Here is a 20,743-nt window from a genome sequence, read left to right on the forward strand (position 1 = left end):
AGTGTTCCCTCCTTTTTTTTTCTGGAAGAGATTGTATAAAATTAATGTTAATTCTTCTTTAAATATATGGTAAAATTCTGCAGTGAAACCATCAGTGCCTAGAGATTTTTTTTTTTGGTGGGGGAAGGAACTTTTAAACTACAAAGTAAACTTCTTTAATAATTACAGGGCTACTCAGGTTAAGCATTTCAACTTGGCTGAGTTTTGGTAATTTGTTGTTTTCAAGGAATTGGTCCATTTCACATAAGTCATCAACTTTATGTGTGTGGAGCTGTTCATAGCATTACCTTATCCTTTTGACATCTGCAGGGTCTATACTGTTATCCCTCGATTCACTCTTTTTTTTTTTTTTTTTTTTTGCAGTACGTGGGCCTCTCACTGTTGTGGCCTCTCCCGTTGCGGAGCACAGGCTCCGGACGCGCAGGCTCAGCGGCCATGGCTCACGGGCCCAGCCGCTCCGCGGCATGTGGGATCTTCCCGGACCGGGGCACGAACCCGTGTCCCCTGCGTCGGCAGGCGGACTCTCAACCACTGCGCCACCAGGGAAGCCCTCCCTCGATTCACTCTTGACCTGTGTTTTCTCTCTTGTTATCTTCAACCTTGCTAGAACTTTATTAATTTCTTCAAAGAATCAGCTTTTGTTTATTAATTTTCTCTATTGTTTTCATGTTTTCAGTTTCATTGATTTGTGCTCTTAGCTGTGTTACTTCCTTTCTTCTGCTTGCCTTGGCTTTGCTTTGCTCTGCTTTTTCTAGTTTCTTGAAGTCGGATTTCGCTAACTGATTTCAGATCTTTACTCAAGTCTACTGTAAGCATTTAGTGCTGTAAGTTTCCATCTTGGTACTGTTAGCTGTATCCCACAAAGTTTGATATGCTGTGCCGTCTCTTTTTTTTTGGTGTGTTGTCATTTTTATTTCTTTCTATGTATATTATAAATTTCCTTTTTGACCTATGGGTTATTTAGAAGTGTGCTGTTTAATTTCCAAGTGTTTGGAAATTTTCATGTTATCTTTCCATTACTGATTTTTAGTTTGATTCTGTTATGGCGAGAGAACATACTGTATATGATTTCAATTCTTTTAAATTTGTTAGGGTTTGTTTTATGTCCCACAATAAGGCTTATCTTGGTGAACGTTTCATGGGAGATTGAAAAGAATGTGTATTCTACTGTTGTTGGGTTAAGTGTTCTATTAATATCGATTAGATCCTGTTTGATGGTATTTTCAGTTCGTCTATATCCTTGCTGATTTCCTGTCTAGTAGTCTATTAATTGCTGAAAGTAGGGTTTTGAAGTCCCTAACTATAATTGTGGATTTGTCTATTTATCTTTTCAGGTCTATCAGTTTTTGATTCATTTATTTTTAAGCGCTGTTGTTTCTCCACACACATTTCTGATTGGTATATCTTCTTGCTGGGTTGATCCTTTTATCTTTATGTAATTTTCCTCTTTGTCCCTAGTAATTTTATTTGCTGTAAAATCTTTTTATATTAATATAGCCACTCTTGATTTTTTTATTACTTTTTGCATGATGTATTTTCTGACATTTTTACTTTTAACCTACCCATGTCATTATGTTTGAAGTGAGTTTCTTGTAGACAGTAAATAGTTGGGTCATTAAACAAAAATCCACTCTACCAATTTCTATGTTTTACTTGCTGTATTTAGACCATTTACATTGAATGTAATTATTGATAACATTAGAGTATAAGTCTGCCCATATTATCCATTGTATACTATTTTTTTCCTTTGGCTTCTTATTCCTTTTTTTTGGCCTTCATATGGCTTACTAGTACCTTTCTCAGAGCTCTGTTTTAATTTATTTATAGTGTTTTTGAGTATGTTGCTTTGTATAGATTCCTTACGGGTTGCTTTAGGTAATGCCATACACATAGATAACTTATCACAGCCTAATGGTATCCACTTTGAAGTATAGAAAAGTTACCTCTGTTAAAGTCCCTTTATCCTCTCCATTATGAAAACTACAACAGTTCACCTGGGATAAGAATAGAGTTTTAGAAGGTTGGGTCCAAAATATAAAGCCCTGTGGTCCCTGAACTTCAGGTATGACCTTGAGGTCTCAAGCCATTCTTGTACTAGTAACACCCTATTTGTACAGGCAACGAGCTTGCAGGTACCCCACATAACATACCCTCCTTTATGCCCATCAATGCAGTTTAAAGAAACATAAGGATATAACCATCCACTATAGTTCAGACCGCAGATGTCTGAACATCTGTCTAAAAGCCCTAGGCAGATGGTCAGTATCAATATACAGGATCACATCTGTGGCTGTAATTGGGTAAAATGAAGTACTTGTCTCAGAAGGTACGGATCCCACCATGGAGAGCTACTCCACTTGCAGAATTTGGTTTCTATACTACCTCTGAATTCTGGAAATTAAAACCAACAAGCAACTAATCATGTTTCTTGCCCTTTATTGCTTTTCTAGCAGTTCTGTATCATGGAATGTATTATGTCCCTAGGTCAGTGTGCTAATACCTGGCTAACTCACATTTTGGCATGATCAGAACTGTACTCTAGATACATTAATCATATAGTTGGAATGAAGAAATGGGTAGCAGGGAGATCAGCCTTCTACAGAGGGCTGGGAATGAAGCAGGGAAGGCATGAACAAAGGTGTGGCCATGGAGATGTAAAGGAATAGAATTAGGTAGGAGAGGCTGCAAAAACAGAACGTGATAGGATACAGCAAGTGATTGGGCTCTGGAGCTAAGGAAGGAGAGAAAGTCCATGGTTTTGAGTCTGTGAGGCAGCACTAAGAAAAGTAGGTGAATAAGAGAAAGAGCTGGGGGGAGGGTGGAAGAGGAATGTGAGATTCTGAACATGTAGGATCTAAGGTCTCAGTGGCTGGCTGTAAAGACTGGTTAGGAGCTCAAGGAAGACATCACAGTTAGGGATCTCAATGCAGTAGGCTCCTGGACAGAGATGAGAGTGAAAGTGGCAGGAGTGGATGAGCTCACCATGAGGAGGATGCAGAGAAAAAGAAACAGACCAAAGATTGAACCCTGGTAAAAAACCAAAACAAAACAACCAAGGGAGTGCAGTCAGATGACAGACAAAGAGTAGATGGTTCAAAGAGGGCATGATTGACAGGTCACAGGCGGCCAAGACATCAGGGAAGTTAAGGACTGGGAAAGGGCCACTGGTTTGGCCCGATGACAAGTAGATCATGGTGGCCCACATGTACAGATGCCCGAAACCAGATGCAGTGGACAGGTGGCCAGAAAGCAGGGCCCACGAGAGGTTCAAGGACTGGGAGAGAGAGAACGACTTCCAGAGCTCAGCAGCTACAATGGTTGATGGGTGTGGGGATTTCATTTAGTTTGGGAAAATATGAGTATGCTGTAGGAGGAAGAGTACCTAAGGAAAGAACAAGCCAGGCCTGGAGAAGGATGGAGGGAGGAGATGAGGTCAGGGAACCAGAGGAGAAAAGGATCAGGCATTTCTTCCTCCGGGATGGGAGAGAAGCAGGGAGGCACGTAGCTAGGGAAAAACTGAAGGTGAAAACAATGAAAGTATAGGATGCTGCTCTAAAGGCTCTGTACACATGATTAATTTTCTTTTTAACCCAAAATGCTTTTCTCAATGGAATTTATGTAATTCAGTTGGGGCAAAGGGGGTTTCCAAATCTGACGAATCAGCAACACTAATTGGGAAAGTTAAAAAAATACAGATTCCTAGGCCTCAACCCAGCCCCACTGAATAAGAATTTCTGGCGGAGGGAGCCCAGGAACCTGAATTTTAAAGCCTCCTCAGTGATTCTGATGGTTAGCTGGGTTTGAGACCTCCTAGTATGTTTCCAACCAAAGACGTGTATCAAAATCATGGCGGGGGCAGACGTTGACTCTGCAGAGCACAGCTATTAATATTTTTAAAAGCTCCCCAGGTGATCTGATGGGCACCCTGGTTAAGAAACACGGTCAAGAAATGGGATTGAAAAAGCCACCTGGTTGGAAAGGATGCTGAAGTCGCCATACAGATTGGTTCTTTGTTGTTGATATCACCTGGCAATTTCCTTTGGACATTTTTCCTATCAAAACAGCACCTGCTCCTAGCCTGGCTGTCACAGGTGGACGATATGATTCCCTGTGGCTTCTCAGTGCATTTCCACAGGCAGCCAGGCTGGTGGGGAGGTCATCTCTGCTATTTGGAGAGACACTGGAATTTTTTGAAGTCTCTTTAAGGGAAAGCATATAGAATAACATTGTTCTTTCTCTGAACTAACCACACACTGTACCTTATGAAAGAAACAGTAAGATGCAGAATGGAGACAAGGTGGTAGAAACAGCAACGATGGTTCATGTTTCATTAATTCGAAAGAAAATCTGATCAAGCAGATTCATAATTAATTTGGTCTGAAAATTCCTTGCCCTCTTCTGTCGATTTTTCTTTTTTTTTTTTTTAAGCAGCAGCAACAATACAACAACAACTACAGAAATGAGAACCTGACACATAATTGTTTGGCTTTGAGGGAGGCTGCAAGCCCAGCTCTTTTAATGCCTCCCAGAGAAATACAACATTTTCTTTTATCCAAAATGGTGGTGTGATCCAATTCCTGCTCCAGCAGCCCCAGTACCTCATCTGTTGGAGTCTTTAAGTTTACGGCACAGACGGAAGCAGTCAGTTTCTCTCTTTTTATAGGACATTCACATTTGCATTCTCAACAGACAGTACAAGCCTCAAAGGCCATATTCCCCCCAATGTAATAATCCTACACTTGAAATACGAACGATATAATAGCAGCATGAAAATATTCTTACCCCGATGAAGGCTGGCTCCAGCTGTGGCTTAGTAAGTCAAAAACTAGTAAACTTGCTTGTAATAACATCCTAAAAATTCCAAACGTTATTTTCCCTCATCCACAGTTAAAAAGCCATCTCCTACAGAACACTGTCACATCTGTGACGTGTCCAGGATTAAGGCAAGAGGGTTCTTGCTTATAGTAATTTGTCTGGTTAGAGATTAAAGAAAAAAACCTGTCTTGAGCTGTCAGTTAATATTTTTTCACTTAAAAAAAAAAATCCATCTTCATGCTTCACAGCAGAACTGTGTGATTTTTAAACAGAGGTAAATTCTCCTATCAGGCATCTGATAGTTTTTTGCATGTCAGCGCAAGGCAAGCAAACAAAACACGACCCGCGAAGTTTCAAATGCATCTTAGTAACATAAACGGAAATTAGCTAGCTTTCTTTGATATCGAATTACCGAAGCATCTCACTGAAAAAAACAAAATCCTCCTTGCAATTAATAAAGAATTGGGGTATTCTAACCAAGTTGAAAGCTAAGAACCTTCAAATTCCAAATCTTTCCATTCCTGGATGAGCTTTGGTATTCAGATGTTAATAGGATGCCTTTTTTTTTTTTTTTTTGGCCAATGTTCAGGCCAAAGAGTCTGTGAAACAGACTTTTTCCATCCTATGACCTGTTTTAGAATTTCTTTCTTGCAAAATGTTAGTTATTTGACTTGGCGGATTGCCCAAATTCATTCTTACTTTCTCTCTTTCTCCTATTACTTTACCTCCTCTCCCTTCTCTTTTCTCTCCCTTCCTCACCCTGTCTCTCTTCTATTCTTTGATAAATTATGGATTTAAATGAAAATCCACTTGGCCCTACAGTCTATGTGAGATTTGGCAGGGTTGCTGGAGTTAGCAAATAAAAATACAGAATCCTGGGGCTCCCTGGTGGCGCAGTGGTTAAGAACCCTCCTGCCAGTGCAGGGGACACAGGTTCAAGCCTTGGTCTGGGAAGATCCCACATGCCGTGGAGCAACTAAGCCCATGTGCCACAACTACTGAGCCTGCACTCTAGAGCCCACAAGCCACAGCTACTGAAGCCCGCGTGCCTAGAGCGCGTGCTCCGCAACAAGAGGAGCCACCACAGTCAGAAGCCCGCGCACCGCGACGAAGAGTAGCCCCCGCTCGCTGCAACTAGAGACAGCCCGCACGCAGCAACGAAGACCCAACAGTCAAAAATAAAAAAAATAATTAATTAATAATAATTAAAAAAAAAATACAGGATCACCAGTGAAATTCAAATTTCTGGTAAAAAACGTTTTTTTTAGTGTATGTCTCAAATACTGCATGAGGCATACTTACACTCAAAAACTATTCCTTGTTCATCTGAAATTCAAATGGAACTGGGTGTCTGGTATTTAATCTGGCAGTCCTAGTTTGGAGGTTAAACAGAGGGACATGAAACAACAAAGACATCTATTTACAACAACTGGAAGAAGAGACATTTCCATTCCCGTCCTCCTGAATGCTTTTGGTCTAGGTGTAACATTTTCTGTGGCATTACTTCAATTTATTTTTGATCAATCAAGTTTTACTAAAAGCTCCACAGAGGATATCACATCTCGATACTGAAGAAGTCCAGCCAGGGTTTCAGGGCTAACCCAGCACCACCCGAATCCAGAACTTGCAAAATCGGTCCCTCAGGAAACATGCAATTTTAGTCCAAGCAACAAAAACCGTACAAATATTCAAGTTTTAATGGCTCACTTTTCTTCAAAATTTGAACCTCAAATTTAGTACTTGCAAAGGCACTGAACTCTCTGCTGTTCTTACTCTGAGGCTGTGTAGCATGATTGGTAACAGTATTATTAGAAAAAACAACAGAATTCAAACGTACTTCAAAATGTAATGAAATGATCACCTCTTGGACATTGTAAGGGGAAGGTAAAAATAATGATATGCTACAGCCATTTATAGATAAGATTAAAACCTTAATTATGCTAATTTTTTTTTTTTTTCCGGTACGCAGGCCTCTCACTGTTGTGGCCTCTCCCATTGTGGAGCACAGGCTCCGGACGCGCAGGCTCAGCGGCCATGGCTCACGGGCCCAGCCGCTCCGTGGCACGTGGGATCTTCCCGGACCGGGGCACGAGCCCGTGTCCCCTGCATTGGCAGGCGGACTCTCAACCACTGCGCCACCAGGGAAGCCCTATGCTAATTATTAATTCAAGTGTATTTTTCAACATCTTGAGTATACCCAGGGGTATCACACAATTCAGAAATGCTGTTCTCTTGTTCAGAGACACATTAATATTCAGTATTTGGAAGTAATTTGAAGTCTAATAGCTGAAATGAAGGCTGTATAGAAGCGCAGTTAAAAGCATGGACTCAGGAGGCAAAATGAGTTCAAATCCCAGCTCTGTCACACACTAGCTGTGTGACTCTGGGCCAGTTACTTACCCTCTCAGTGCATCATTTCCCTTATCAGTAAATGGGGATAACCATCCCAGAGAGCTGTGAGAATAATATGAGTAAAATGCTTAGAATAGTGCCTAGCACATAATAAATGCTCAGTAAACTTAAGGAGCGAGAGTCATACGACCTAGTCAAAACTGTCAATAGGAAAACAAAACTCACAAAATTAGAGAATGTCTCCATTTTTACAATTGGCTCATGAGAAAAAAGAGTTTTTTTCTTGTGGTCAAATGGATAATATCTATTTTTTTCAAAATTAAAAACAATGATATTTTACGTATTTAAGCATTAAAAAATCCTCTGTTTTCAGAGTAATCTGCTTCTGGGGTTGAGTGAAAGTAACATCATCCTGTTTCAAGAAGTGAGGCTATACGATTACCAGTTCTATCCAACTAGTGCTTGTTTTTCTTGTCTCACCCTGCTTATTATTTTCCTTACTTGCCAAAACTACAAAAGCAAATTAATAATACTCTCCCCCCCATCCCTACAAGCCAATTCATCTAACTCAACCCTCTAGCTTTAGTGTTAAACAGACTTTCAAATGAAATAGTCTCCAGTCGCTGGGTTTCCTGCCATCTGGTCACTCGTAACTTTGCCTGTGTTTTGAGCCCAGCACTGCTTAGATCCACACGACGGTGCAGCGCACGTGTCTGCAGTTTAAGGCGGCATCGAAGAAAGGGGGCTTTCAAGTCAGACAACTGTAGGGGAATATCCTGGCTGGGCCACACCACCTGTGTAAGCTCTTGTAGCCTCGGTTTCTTTATCTATAGAAAGGGAGGTTCTAATGCTGTCGACGGTTCCCAGTTGCTATGAGGATTCAAAGAATTGATTCATCTGCAGGGAGATCCTGTGTTCCGTTTACACCGGCTGTCCCTGCATTACTGTTATATTATACAGCTCTCCTATTTTTAGAAAGCATTTAGTACACAGTCTGGCTTATAGTTAGTATTTGCTACCTTTTATCATGATGTACTGACACTGGTACTATTTGAAAGAAATGCTTTAAATCCCACGGAGCCCTCATCTTTCAAGCAGGAATGGCCTGCTTAACACAGGAGGGTGAGTGCGCACGTGTGTGTGAATGCTTGGTCATCTGCCCATTATCCCTACAGTCCCTGTCTCTTTGTATATTTCAGTCACTTAAGAAGCTCAGAGTGGAGATGGAATTCTCTGTGGCAGAGCCCTGAGGGCAGAGGCTTAAATATTTTACATGTTTTTGTGGGGATCATGTGAGCACTGCTTTACCAAAATACACTCTGCCAACAGCAGAAGGCCCTTTGAGGTGAGCAGGTGGGCCGGGGCCGGGGAGCTGTCCTTCGACTTCTGCCAGCTACTCGGACTGTCAGATGAATTCCAGACTCCAGCCTCTACTACTTCCAAGACCTCCATCACCAGGCAGAAATACCGCCCTGACTCATCGCCTGTAACCAGGCTTCCTCCTGTCTCCTTCCGCAAGCTTTCTCACAGGCTCTGTGGGCTGCAATGCTCTCGACACTATGGAAGGAGAGCAGATATTCAGGGCTTGAAGGGAGACGCCAGCCCTCTGCTCAGAAACAGAATTTCTTCCTTAGTATCTCTTCTAGTCCGTGCGCCCTCTGCACCAGACCTAAAGCAGCGGCTCCAAGTGGCTCTGACCCAGCTGGGATCTCAGCTCTGCCACTGCCAACTGTGAGGTCTCACTCACTGAGACTTCGATTATCCCTTCTGTAATATGAGATGTAGTAATGTCACCTCACTGGGCTGTTGTGAGACTGAAATAAGACAACGTGTCCGGCAGAGTGCCTGACACGAGATAGACATTGAATGCTTGGGGAGTAGCATTTTGGTACTAGGCTGCCTGAGAGGGGACCAGCATTACAGGCATAGGGGTGCAAAGAGAATCTGTGATCTGGGGGTGGGAGGGACGGGGGAGAACTCAGTTTGTAAATATACAAGCTCTGCATTTTGCAGATTTATATCTAATTAAAATCCATAGAAAAGAAAGCACAAATCAAGCTAACGGTGTTTCTGAAAGAAGATACACGAAATGCACAGCGGATATATTCCAGACATCTTCTGTGTTATCCTGCATGCGTTCATTTACTCACACTAATAATCTTTTACTGAATAAGTATTATGTTCTAAATGCTGGGCCAGGCTTCAACACAAGCGTGTGAAGCAGCTTTATGAAAGAAAACACTTGGAGGAAGCATAATCAGCCTGTTAGTGTCAGGCAATATTTATTGATTACGCACTGCAATCAATACATATGGTAATATTTATTGACTTACCACGGTCTCCCTTGGCCAGAGTGACTCAGAAAAACACTGCCATCTGCTACAGTCACGCTGAATACCGAGGAGCTCCAGTTTATTAGTGAATGTCTCTTTGGACTGAAAGAGCTCCTTGCAAACGTGCCAAACTCACTTTCAGATACTGTCCACCTGAATCATTAAGTGAAGGAAGCAGTGGCTTCTGTGGTCTAGTTAGGGGTTGGTGAAAACTAACCCTGCCTGCATGGCATACACCCCAAATACCTACTTCTTGAGCCTGTGAATGGGTCCTGAAATTTTCTGAGTTGTCACTCCCTTGAGCTAAAGCTTTCCTTGGCCCTAATAGAATGCCTTGGGTCCTCTGAGGGGAGTCCTACCAGGCACCCTATACACTAGCCTGTCAGGCAGTGTGGGCCAGAGAGATGGCCCGTGGCAGATGGGAGAGGCGACAGACTCACTGGAGGCAAATCTTTGGACAAGCTTCTTACGCTCTTTCAGCCCTGATTTCCTCATCTGTAAAACAGGAAATAAGAACTTCCTTTCCAGGCTATTGGGAGGACAGAAGAAATCATCTTCATCAGGTGACCAAGCCGGGGTCAGAAACACTGCAGGGCCCCTACAGGTGGTTTCCTTTTTGTTCCTGACTCCCGTGGCACAAACTATCCCGTTAGTTGGTCAGTAACCTCTACTGTGCTTCGTGAACATGGGTTGACCAAAAATGAATTTATGTAGTGTGACCTGCACTTAAAAAATATTAACAAAAAAAAGAAAATGTCAGCGTCATGGTGGGTCCTGTTTTGTGACACTGTTGTTTGAAACATACACTCTCGTAGGATGTGACATATGGCGGACTGGGTAGGTTATATTTGAAAATTTGTGATGGGTCTGATCTCCAAAGAGTGAAAGCTGGAACTTGAAGGAATATTTGTATAATCATGTTCCTAGCAGCGTAATTCACAACAGCCAAAAGGTAGAAGCAACTCAAATGTCCATGGATGGATGAATGGATAAAGAAAACGTCTATACACACAATGGAATATTATTCAGTTTTAAAAAGAAAGAAAATGCCTTCTTAAAGAGGAAGGAAATTCTGACACCTGCTACGACGTGGATGAACCTTGAAAACATAATGCTAAGTGAAATAAGCCAGACACGAAAGGACAAATACTGTCTGATTCCACTTATAGGAGGTCCCTAGAGTAGTCAAAATTAGAGAGACAGAAAGCAGAGTAGTGATTGCCAGGGGCTGGAGAGAGGAGGAAATGGAGAGTTACTAGCTATGGCAATCTATTAATTTGGCCTATTAATGGGGACAGAGTTTCAGTTTGAGAAGATGAAGAGTTCTGGGAATACTTCACGGTGATGGGAGACACAACAATGTGAATGTACTTAATGCCCCTGAACTGCACACGTAAAGATGGTCAAGACTATAAATTTTATGCTATGCATATTTTATCACAATTAAAATTAAAACCCTTTAAATTACCCCAAAAAAGCTTGAGAAATGCTGACCTAGATGACATCTTGAGGAGAGGTATGTTTGGATGGAGTCCAGGTGTAGAGGAAAGAGAAAGCATCAGTCTAGGGGAACAGAACAAGAGAGGGGAATAGACTTCCTAGTTTTGCTGAAGAATTTTCTTCTATGACCTCTGGGACCATGGGCCTTCCAGTCTGGTGTACGAACATGAAAGATAAGGTTTGCAGTCTTGTTCTGTGATGCCATAATTTCCAATCTACATTCCTGGATCTGTTTGCTGTTTAATCTGACGGTATAACCAACACAACAGCAACATCTAATTTCCTTTTCAGGTAAAACTGACAGCCTTCTCACCTCTCTTTTCCTTCAGCAATGGTGCCCAGCCCCAGCTGGACTTGTTGGTCTTTGAAGGCTGGGTCAAGGCCTTCCCTCCTTATCCACTGGACAAGCCATACCTCTCAAAGGCCTTCGGTCTAATTTGTTCATCTACATAACAAGGGGGTCCAAGGAGCCCTAGAGACCCTTCCTACGTTATTTTTTATTCTTAGTGTCTAAGCTTTGGAGAAATGGGATCTGGCCAATTTTCTCTAGGCAAAGTGTCTATACTAGATTTCTCATTTTCCTAGCAGACAGGAGCCTGGCAAATTACTTAAACAGATACGGAAAGGAAGTCTCTGGGGAAGGTACCTCGTGGGCTAAAAGAACAGTCACAGTTCATCATTTTAGACACGCATTGCTATGGCCAAAATAAATATCAGGAAGGTTTTAAACTTCTCTGGAAAAAAAAAAAAACATCTTTTGGTAACAGTTCTCAGATCGACTTTGATCTCTCAAATTCCAAAACTATTATATGATCAGTTTGTATAATCTTATTATTAAAAGCACATGCGTAAGTGATAGATTTCTTTATATGTTTAGCACATAATTGTTCCTCTGTATATTTTCCCTCCATATTTAACATTTCCTAAGATAATTCTACAATGGGCAGAAGATATTTTTAATAAATAACTATGGACTCAATGTTTGTGTTCCCCTACCCCCAAACTTATATGTTGAAATTCTAACCCCCATTGTGATGGTATTAGGAGCTGGGCCTTTGGGAGGTAATTAGTCATGAGGGTAGAACCCTCACAAATGGGATTAATGCCTTTATAAGAAGAGACACGAAAGAGCTTGCTTCTCCCCTCTCCGCTCTTTGCCATGTGAGGACACAGCGAGAAGATGGCCATCTGTGAACCAGGAAGTGGGCCAAACACTGAATCTGCCGGCACCTTGATCCTAGACTTCCTGGGCTCCAAAACTGTGAGAGAGAAATTTCTGCCGTTTATCAGCCACCTAGTCTACAGTGGCTTGTTACAGCAGCCTGAACTGATGGAGGTAAATACTTTTCATTGATATAAACACGCTTCACCTTTCACCTTTATAAATGACTCACAGGTGCACATCAGACATCTGGAAAGGAGCTTTGGGCATCACCGTTAGACCCACTCTGTTCCATCAGTCAGTGATATCCAAGTCTTCTAAGACATTTAAAATTAGAAGTCCGTGGTGGAGGTGAATTCTCCAGCCACCTCCTGGCTATGCATTCTCCTTTGGGGAGAGGTAAAGCCATGCACTGCTGGCCTCTGGTTCTATTGTCTGAAGGCTGGGAGAAGAGCTCATTCCGGCTGACATGTCTGGAGAAGACTGACCACTCTGCATTCTTCTTCACAGCTCCGGCTTCGCTAGAAGACCTTTGTAAACTTAACCCTTTCTAAGCATGTCACCTTTTTTAAAGGAGAGATGACAATTCTCATTAAGCTCTGATCTGTACCAACTGCAGAGATAGGGTTGTTTTCTATCTTTTCTAAATCATGAATCCTATTAAATGCAGTAATAAGTATTTACTGAGTGCCTACTAGGTAATGGGCACTTTCCATATATTACTTCCAACTGCTATATTAACCTGGGAGAAATAAGATTTCATGGGCTGCTCTAATTCAGTTTGAGCTTATAGGAGTTTCCAAGTCTTTTACTGTACAATGTACACACCTGGTAGACCATTTCCTTCTGCTTCATTTTGTTAATTTTTTTCTTCTAGAAGTTTAACTATTTGTGTTTAATCCAATTTCCTTAATTCATGAAGGTCATTTTTGAATCCTCATTTATTCTTTAAAGTAATAGGTACTTCGTTCAAATGCAGACAGGTCCTCTGTTAGGAGTTTTCTGCAAGCCTACGCTTTTGACCTCTGACTTAAGCGTGGACTTGCCAGTGGTGGGCAAATCTGGATTAAGCAGGCACGGTGACCCTGTGAAATTGTGGTCTTTGCTGTAGCTTGGAAATCTCCATTTGCTCCTTATTCCTAGAACTTTCCTAGTGAAGATGACAAACTAACAGGATCTCAGTCTGCTCTTCCTCTGCAGGCACTACCTTAGTCACTTGCTCTAAAAAGTCATCACCATAGTCAAGGTCATGTAGGTTTTCTTCTATGTTGTCTTTTAGGAGTTTTATAGTTTTGTGTTTTACATTTAGGTCTGTGATCCATTCTGGGTTAATTTTAGCGAGGGGTGTAAGGTCTGTGTCTAGATTCATTTTTTTTGCATGTGGATATGCAGTGTTCTACCACCATTTGTTTTAAAGACCATCTTTATCCATTGTATTGTCCTTGATCCTTTGTCAAAGACCAGCTGACTATATTCACGTGGGTCTATTTCTGGGCTCTCTATTCTGTTCCACTGATTGACTTATCTATTCTTTCGCCAACACTGTAGATTTATAGTAAGTCTTGAAGTGGGGTAGAGTCAGTTCTCCAACTTTGTTCTTCTCCTTCAATACTGTATTGGCTATTCTATGTCTTTTGCTTTTCCAATGAGACTTTAAAATCAGTTTGTTGATATCCACAAAATATCTTGCTGGAATTTTGATTCAGATTGCATTGAATCTATAGACCAAGTTGGGGAATTTGTTTTTTATTAGAAGTATTCCATTATGTTTCCAATATATTGGAAAGTATTCCAGTATACCAAGATTGTTTATCCATTTACCAGCTGATGTATATTGGGGTTGTTTCCAGTTTTTGACTATCAAGAATAAAGCTGCTATTAAAATTCTTGTACTAATCTTTTTTTTTTTTTTTTTTTTGCAGTACGCGGGCCTCTCACTGTTGTGGCCTCTCCCGTTGTGGACCACAGGCTCCGGACGTGCAGGCTCCATGTGGGATCTTCCCGGACCGTGGCACGAACCCGTGTCCCCTGGATCGGCAGGCGGACTCTCAACCACTGTGCCACCAGCGAAGCCCAAATTCTTGTACTAAGCTTTTAAAGGACATGCGTTTCTTTTTTTTCCCATGCTAATAATTACAAATGGACTTGTTGGATCTAGTACCAAGTGTGTGCCTAATTGCTGGGGAATGCAATAAATGTGTGTAAAAGGAACAGTTTTTAAAAATGGTTATGCCATTTTATGCTCCCATCAGCAATGCACTAGGCTTCCAATGGCTTCATATCTCCTGACTATTTGGCGGTGTTGGTCTTTTCAATTTTAGTCATTCTAGTGGGTGTATACAGCGGTATCTCATTGTGGCTTTAATGTGCATTTCCCTGAAGATGAATATTATTAGTAAAATGCATGTTTTCAGTTCCTTACTGGACATTTGTATATCTTCTTTGTCTGTTCGAGGCTTTGCCCATTTAAAAAATTTGTGTCTTTATCATTTTGTTATTGAATTGTCAGAGTTCCTTATACATTCTGGATACAAACTATTTGTCAGATATACGTATTGCAAGTATATTCTCCCAGTTTGTGTCTTGCCTTGTCATTTTGATGACCAGATGTTTTGAATTTTGATGAAATCCAATTCATCGGGGTTTTCTTTTCTTTTCTGTGGTTTTGTGATTTCTGTAAGAAATCATTGCAGGTTGTGAAGATATTGTCCCATGTTTTCCTTTAGAAGCTTTATAGTTTGGGCCTTTAAATGGAGGTCTGTGATCCATCTCAATTGTGTCTTAAGTGAGATTCAGATTTTCCCCCAGTAGTTCCTCCAGCACCATTTGTTGAAGACTTGTCTTTGTCAAAAATCAGTTGACCATATATGTGTGGGTCTATTTCTAGACTCTGTTTTGTTCCATTGATTTGTCTGTCCATGTCAATGCCACACTACCTTCATTACTTTAGTTTTACAGTAAGTCTTGAAATCAGGTACTGTAAGGCCTCCAACCCTGCTCTTCTTCAAGACTGTTTTGGCTACCTAGGACCCTTGCTTTCCTATAAAAATTTTAGAATCAACTTGTCATTTTCTAGAAAAGTGCCCTGTTGGCCTTCTGATCAACACTGTGTTGTATCTGTATATCATTATGAGAAGAACGGACATATTAACATTAGGAGCCTTCCAATTTATGAACATCTCTCCATTTAAGTCTAAAATTTCTCTCATCAAGGTTTAATAGCTTTCAGTGTACAAGTCTTATATGTCTTTTGTTAAATTTATTAAGTATTTTATATCATTGCAAATGGGACTGCTTTTTAAATTTCATTTTGCAATTGCTTACTGCTATTAGAAACACAACTGATTTTTGTAAACTGACCCTGCTAAATTCTTTTATTGGTTCTAGTAGTTGTTTATTAAATTTCTTAGGATTTTCTCTATAAACAATCATTCATAAAGATTTTTCCAAAAGATTTTTCAATCTTTATGCCTATTATTTCTTTTTCTTGCCTTATTGTACTGACTAGAACTACAACGCTGAATAGAAGTGATAAATGCAGACATTACTGCTATGTTCTTGATCTTAGGAGGAAAGTGTTTGGTATTTCACCATTAAATATGACATTAGCAGTCGGTCTGGGGGTAGATGCCCTTTGTTAGATTAAACAAGTTCCCTTCTTGTACTAGTTTGCTGAGAGTTTTAAAAATCATGGATGGGTGTTGAATCATGTCAAATGCTTTGCCTTCATTTTTTTAGAAGATCATATGGTTTTTCTCCTTCATTCTATTAATACAGTGGATTACGTTAATTTTTCTTCTAACATTAAGCCAACCATTCACTCCTGTGATAAACCCTACTTAGTTATAATGAATTATGTCCTTTTCATATATCACTGGAACATATATGCTAATGTTTTATTAAGGATTTTTTAGTGTTTATAAGAGATATTGGATTACAATTTTCTTTTCTTATAAGGTTTATGTCAGATTTTGGTATCAAGGTTATACTGGCCTTATACAATGAATTGGGTAGTTTTTCTTCCTCTTGTATTTTCTGAAGGAGTTTGTATAAGACTAGCAGTTCATTTGTCGATGTTTCATTGGTAAAAACATTTCTTATTTAAGTTTTGATGGAATTTACCAGTGAAACCACCTGCCTCTGGAGGAATTTTCTTTGTGGAAAAGTTTTGATTACAAATTCAATTTCTTTAATAGCAATAGGGTCATTCAGATATTCTATTTCTTCATGTGGCAGTTATGGTAAGTTACTTATGGTAACTGTATTTTTCAAGGAAATTGACTATTTCATCTAAGTTGTCAAATTAATTAGCAGAAAGTAGTTCATAATATACAGTTACTGTTGTTTAAACTTCTGTAGGCTATATAGTGATACCCACTCTTTCTTCGCTAATGTTAGTGATTTATGTTTCCCTCCTCTCTTCCTTGATTAGACTTGTTAGTGTTTTGTTAATTTTACTAAATTTTTAAAAGAACTAAAGTTTGGTTTTTTAATTTTCTCTATTGTTTAAAAATTTTTATTCCTATCTTTATTATGTACTTCTTCCTAATGATTTGGGTTTAATTTATTCTTCCTTTCTGGCTTCGTAGAGTGGAAACATAAATTACTGATGTTCAACTTTGTTCTTTTCTAGTCATGTAAAGCTATACATTTTTTTGTGTGTATTGTTTTAGCAAAGCCCATAAAGTTTCATAAACTGTATATGCATTTTCATTCAGTTAAAATTTTTTCTAATTTCCTTTGTGATTTATTCTAACTCAAAAACTATTTAGAAATGTTATTTAACTTTCAAATATTAGGCATTTTCTAGAATTTCATTGCTATTGACTTATAATATAACCATGCTGTGATCACAGAACACATTCTGCAAGATTTTAATCATATGGAATTTATCTATATGTCTTTTATTGTGCACAGTAAGGTCTTGCTTCATGTGTACTTGATAAGATTACATATCTTGCACCAGTCGGGTGTAGTGTTTTATAAATGTCAATTAGGTCAAAGTGGTTGATAATGTTCAAATATTCTATATACTTCCTAATATTTTGTTTAATTTTTCTACTGATTACTGAAGAAATGGATGTTAAAAATCTCTATTATTATTGTTCTGTCAGTTTTTGTTTCATATATTTTGATAATCTCTTAGTAAATACGTACATATTTATGACTGGTCTGTTTTCCTCATTAACTGACCTTTTTAGCATGATAAAATGTTCTTTTTACCTCTTCTAATACTCTTTGTCTAGAAGTCTGTTTGGTAGTTTAATAGTGTCACACTAGCTTTCTTATGCTTACGGTTTACACAGTCTATCTTTTCCTCTTCTGGCTTCAACCTACTGTGTTTTTATATTTAAATTGTATATCTTATAGACAGTAGGCAGTCTTTCAAATCTAATTTATTTTGGTATTTTATTTTAATCCCTCCAATGACATTTATGCTTTTTTTGGTATTTTTTTTTTAGTGGTTTTTCTGGTTATTACACTATGCATCCTTAACTTATTGCCAGTCTACTTGGATTTAATATTGTATCACTTCACATAAAATGTAAGAATCTTGGAGTCATGCAATTCCATTTGCCCTCTCTTATCCTTTGTGGTATTTTTGTCATACATTTTACATCTACATACATCATAAGTCCCATAAAAGAGTATCTTGCTTTTTACATTACATAATCTTTTATATTTACATATATATTTATCATTTCCTGTAAATACTTCCTTCGTGTAGGTCTGAACTTCCCCCTGATATTATTCCCCCTCAGCCTGACAAATTTCCTTTATCACTGATTGTAGTGCAGGCCTTCTGGAAATAAATTCTCTCAGATTTTGAAAAACCAAAAATGTCTTTATTTCACCTTGTTTTGAAGGATATTTTTGCTAGATTTAGAATTCTAGCTTGATAAAGTTCTTTATTTTTTTTTAATTTATTGTTTTTATTTTGTCTTCCAGCACTTTAAAGATGTCTTTGAATAATATTCTAGTCTCCGTTGTTCATGGTGGGAATCCTTTGGTTAACTGCGTCACTGTTACCTTTTACATAATATGTCATTTATCTCTGGCAATGTTCAAGATTTTTCTCTTTATCTTTAATATAGGTTTTAGCAATTTTACTGTAACGTTTCAAGGTGTGGTTTTATTTTATTTATCCTGCTTAGGATTTGTTAAGCTTCTTGCATTTGTAAGTTAATGTGTTCAGCCAGTTTGGGATGCCTTCAGCCATTATCTCTTTGAATATTTTTTCTGATCTGTTTTTTCTGTCCTCTCCTTCTCAGACCCCAATTACATGTATATTATACTACTTGATATTGTCCTATAATTCACTGAGGTTCTGTTTATTGTTTTTAATCTTCATTCTCACTGTTCTTCATATTGGATAATGCTTATTGATCTGACTTTAAGTTTACTTACCCTTTATTTGGTCATTTCCATTCTTCATTAAGGCTATCCAGTGAAATTTTTGTTTCAAATATTTTACTTTTCAGTTCCAGAATTTTCACTTGGTTCTTCTTAATCATTTCCACTTCCCTGCTGAGAGTCTTCTTCTTTCAATTATTATGACCATGTTTTCCTTTATATTCGTGAATATATTTTAACACCTGCTTTAAAGTTATTGCCTGAAAATTCCAACATTTAGGTTACTTCAAGTTCTATTATAGCAATTACATTTTTTCTTGATTATGAGTAACAATTTCCTACTTCTATACATATCTGTTAATTTTTGATTAGATAATAAATATTATGAATGACATGTAATAGAGGCTCTAGATCTGTTTTATTCCTTTAAAGAGTGTTAATATTTTTGTTTCAGACAAATTACTAGCTGAACTCGTGAATGCTTAGGATTACACTTTGTTATGATCTACTTTGGTTTTGCCCTTAGTTTTAGGATGAATCCTTTATTCTTAAGGCGAGGCCTTTCTGAGGGTTCAGACAAAAACCTAAGTGTTTGCCAAGTCCCTATAACTTGGGTAAGATTCAAATTCCAAACTCTACAGGCAATCTTTGTAGGCAGTAGGCAGCCATTGAAATGTATGCTCAGCTTTTCAGCTCTCTAGCTATTGTTTTCCACTGGGCTCACTGGCCTTTCTCCCATACCTGTGCAGTTTAGAAGTCAATCAAGCATGGAGGAGAATTTATATACAGAAGTGGAACTCTCTTCTCTATGGCTGCCTCCTTTCTGGAATTTCTTCCCTTAAATCCCAGCCACTCTGGCAGCCTTGAACTCCATCCTCATACACTTCAAGAATATATGATTGTGGCCTTGAGTTGTAGTTACTCTTGGTGGAATGGGGAGTGCCCTCAGGAGAGAAGCTGTAAAAATCTAGGTCTCATGCATTCCAATTCTTTCTCTCAAGGATCAAGTTGCCAACATTTCTGCCTTCTTTTGATCAGCCTCTAGTGTCTTCAAATAGTTTTGTTTTGTAAAAAATATTTCATCCAATTTTTTTTTCTTTGCGGTATGCGGGCCTCTCACCGTTGTGGCCCCTCCCGTTGCGGAGCACAGGCTCCGGACGCGCAGGCTCAGCGGCCATGGCTCACGGGCCCAGCCACTCTGCGACATGCGGGATCTTCCTGGACCAGGGCACGAACCCATGTCCCCTGCATCGGCAGGCGGACTCTCAACCATTGTGCCACCAGGGAAGCCCTTTTTTCTTTTAAGATTTTACATACAAATGAGGTCATATGGTATTTGTTTTTCTCTGTCTGACTTATTTCACTTAGGATGATGCCCTCAAAGTCAATCCATGTTGTTGCAAGTAGCAGGATTTCCCTCTATGGCTGAATAATATTCCATTGCGTACAGATACCACATTTTCTTTAGCCATTCATCCATCAGTGAACACTTAGGTTGCTTCCATGTCTTGGACATTGCAAACAATGCTAATCTCTCGTTTTTAAAAGAGGCTAGTGAGGAAAGATGCTTTTTCAGAAAATGAGCTGTCTGGATACTCTCAATTTTATACTACCGTTTAAAACCAAAAAATGGCTTGAAATGACTCACAGGTCATGGAACTATACAGACAGAGGGATGTAGAGGCATTACTGAAGCCAAGTCTGTCCCACCAAACCACAAATGTAGAAGAGGTATCTTTCCTAGTGCCTGTGTGTATGTTATTTACACTTTTCAGCTCTCCTTCACCTCTTTGGTTTCCATGGAGCTCATAATTTTTGGTCTGTTTTACCACCTTGTTCCATCTTCTGGCGTCTGTATACTCCTGATTCTCCTGACCTGGCTTCTAAATCATTTTGATTGCTCTGACCCTTAATGTTGAGTGTCCTCTCAAAATCCATATGTTGAAGTCCTAACCTCCAGTACTTCAGAATGTGATTTTATTTTGAGATAGCATCTTCACGGGGTAATCAAGTTAAAATGAGAACATTAGGGTGGGCGATAATCCGACATAACTAGTATTTTTATAAAAAGGGGAAATTTGGACACAGAGACATGCAGAGAAGGAAGATGATGTGAAGAAACACAGGGAGAAGATGTTTATCTACAAAACAACGAACAAGGTCTGGAATTGATCCTTCTTTCACAGAAGAAACAAACCCTAATGACTGATCTTGGGCTTCTAGCCTC

General features: G+C 39.3%; 1 protein-coding gene across 1 annotated transcript in view; it reads right to left on the reverse strand.

The window, feature by feature from the left end:
• The window catches only part of AFF3 (ALF transcription elongation factor 3), a gene marked incomplete at both ends in the record, with an annotated part of 555,587 nt that overhangs the window by 152,951 nt on the left and 381,893 nt on the right, over nt 1-20,743 (reverse strand). Inside the window, one exon of the mRNA XM_082851313.1 lies at nt 7,216-7,269. Coding sequence (XP_082707439.1) covers nt 7,216-7,269 — 54 coding nt within the window. The remainder of the gene's footprint in view (nt 1-7,215; nt 7,270-20,743) is intronic.

Source organism: Leucopleurus acutus (genome assembly GCF_964270905.1).
Source record: "Leucopleurus acutus genome assembly, chromosome: 12".
Lineage (NCBI taxonomy): Eukaryota > Metazoa > Chordata > Mammalia > Artiodactyla > Delphinidae > Leucopleurus > Leucopleurus acutus.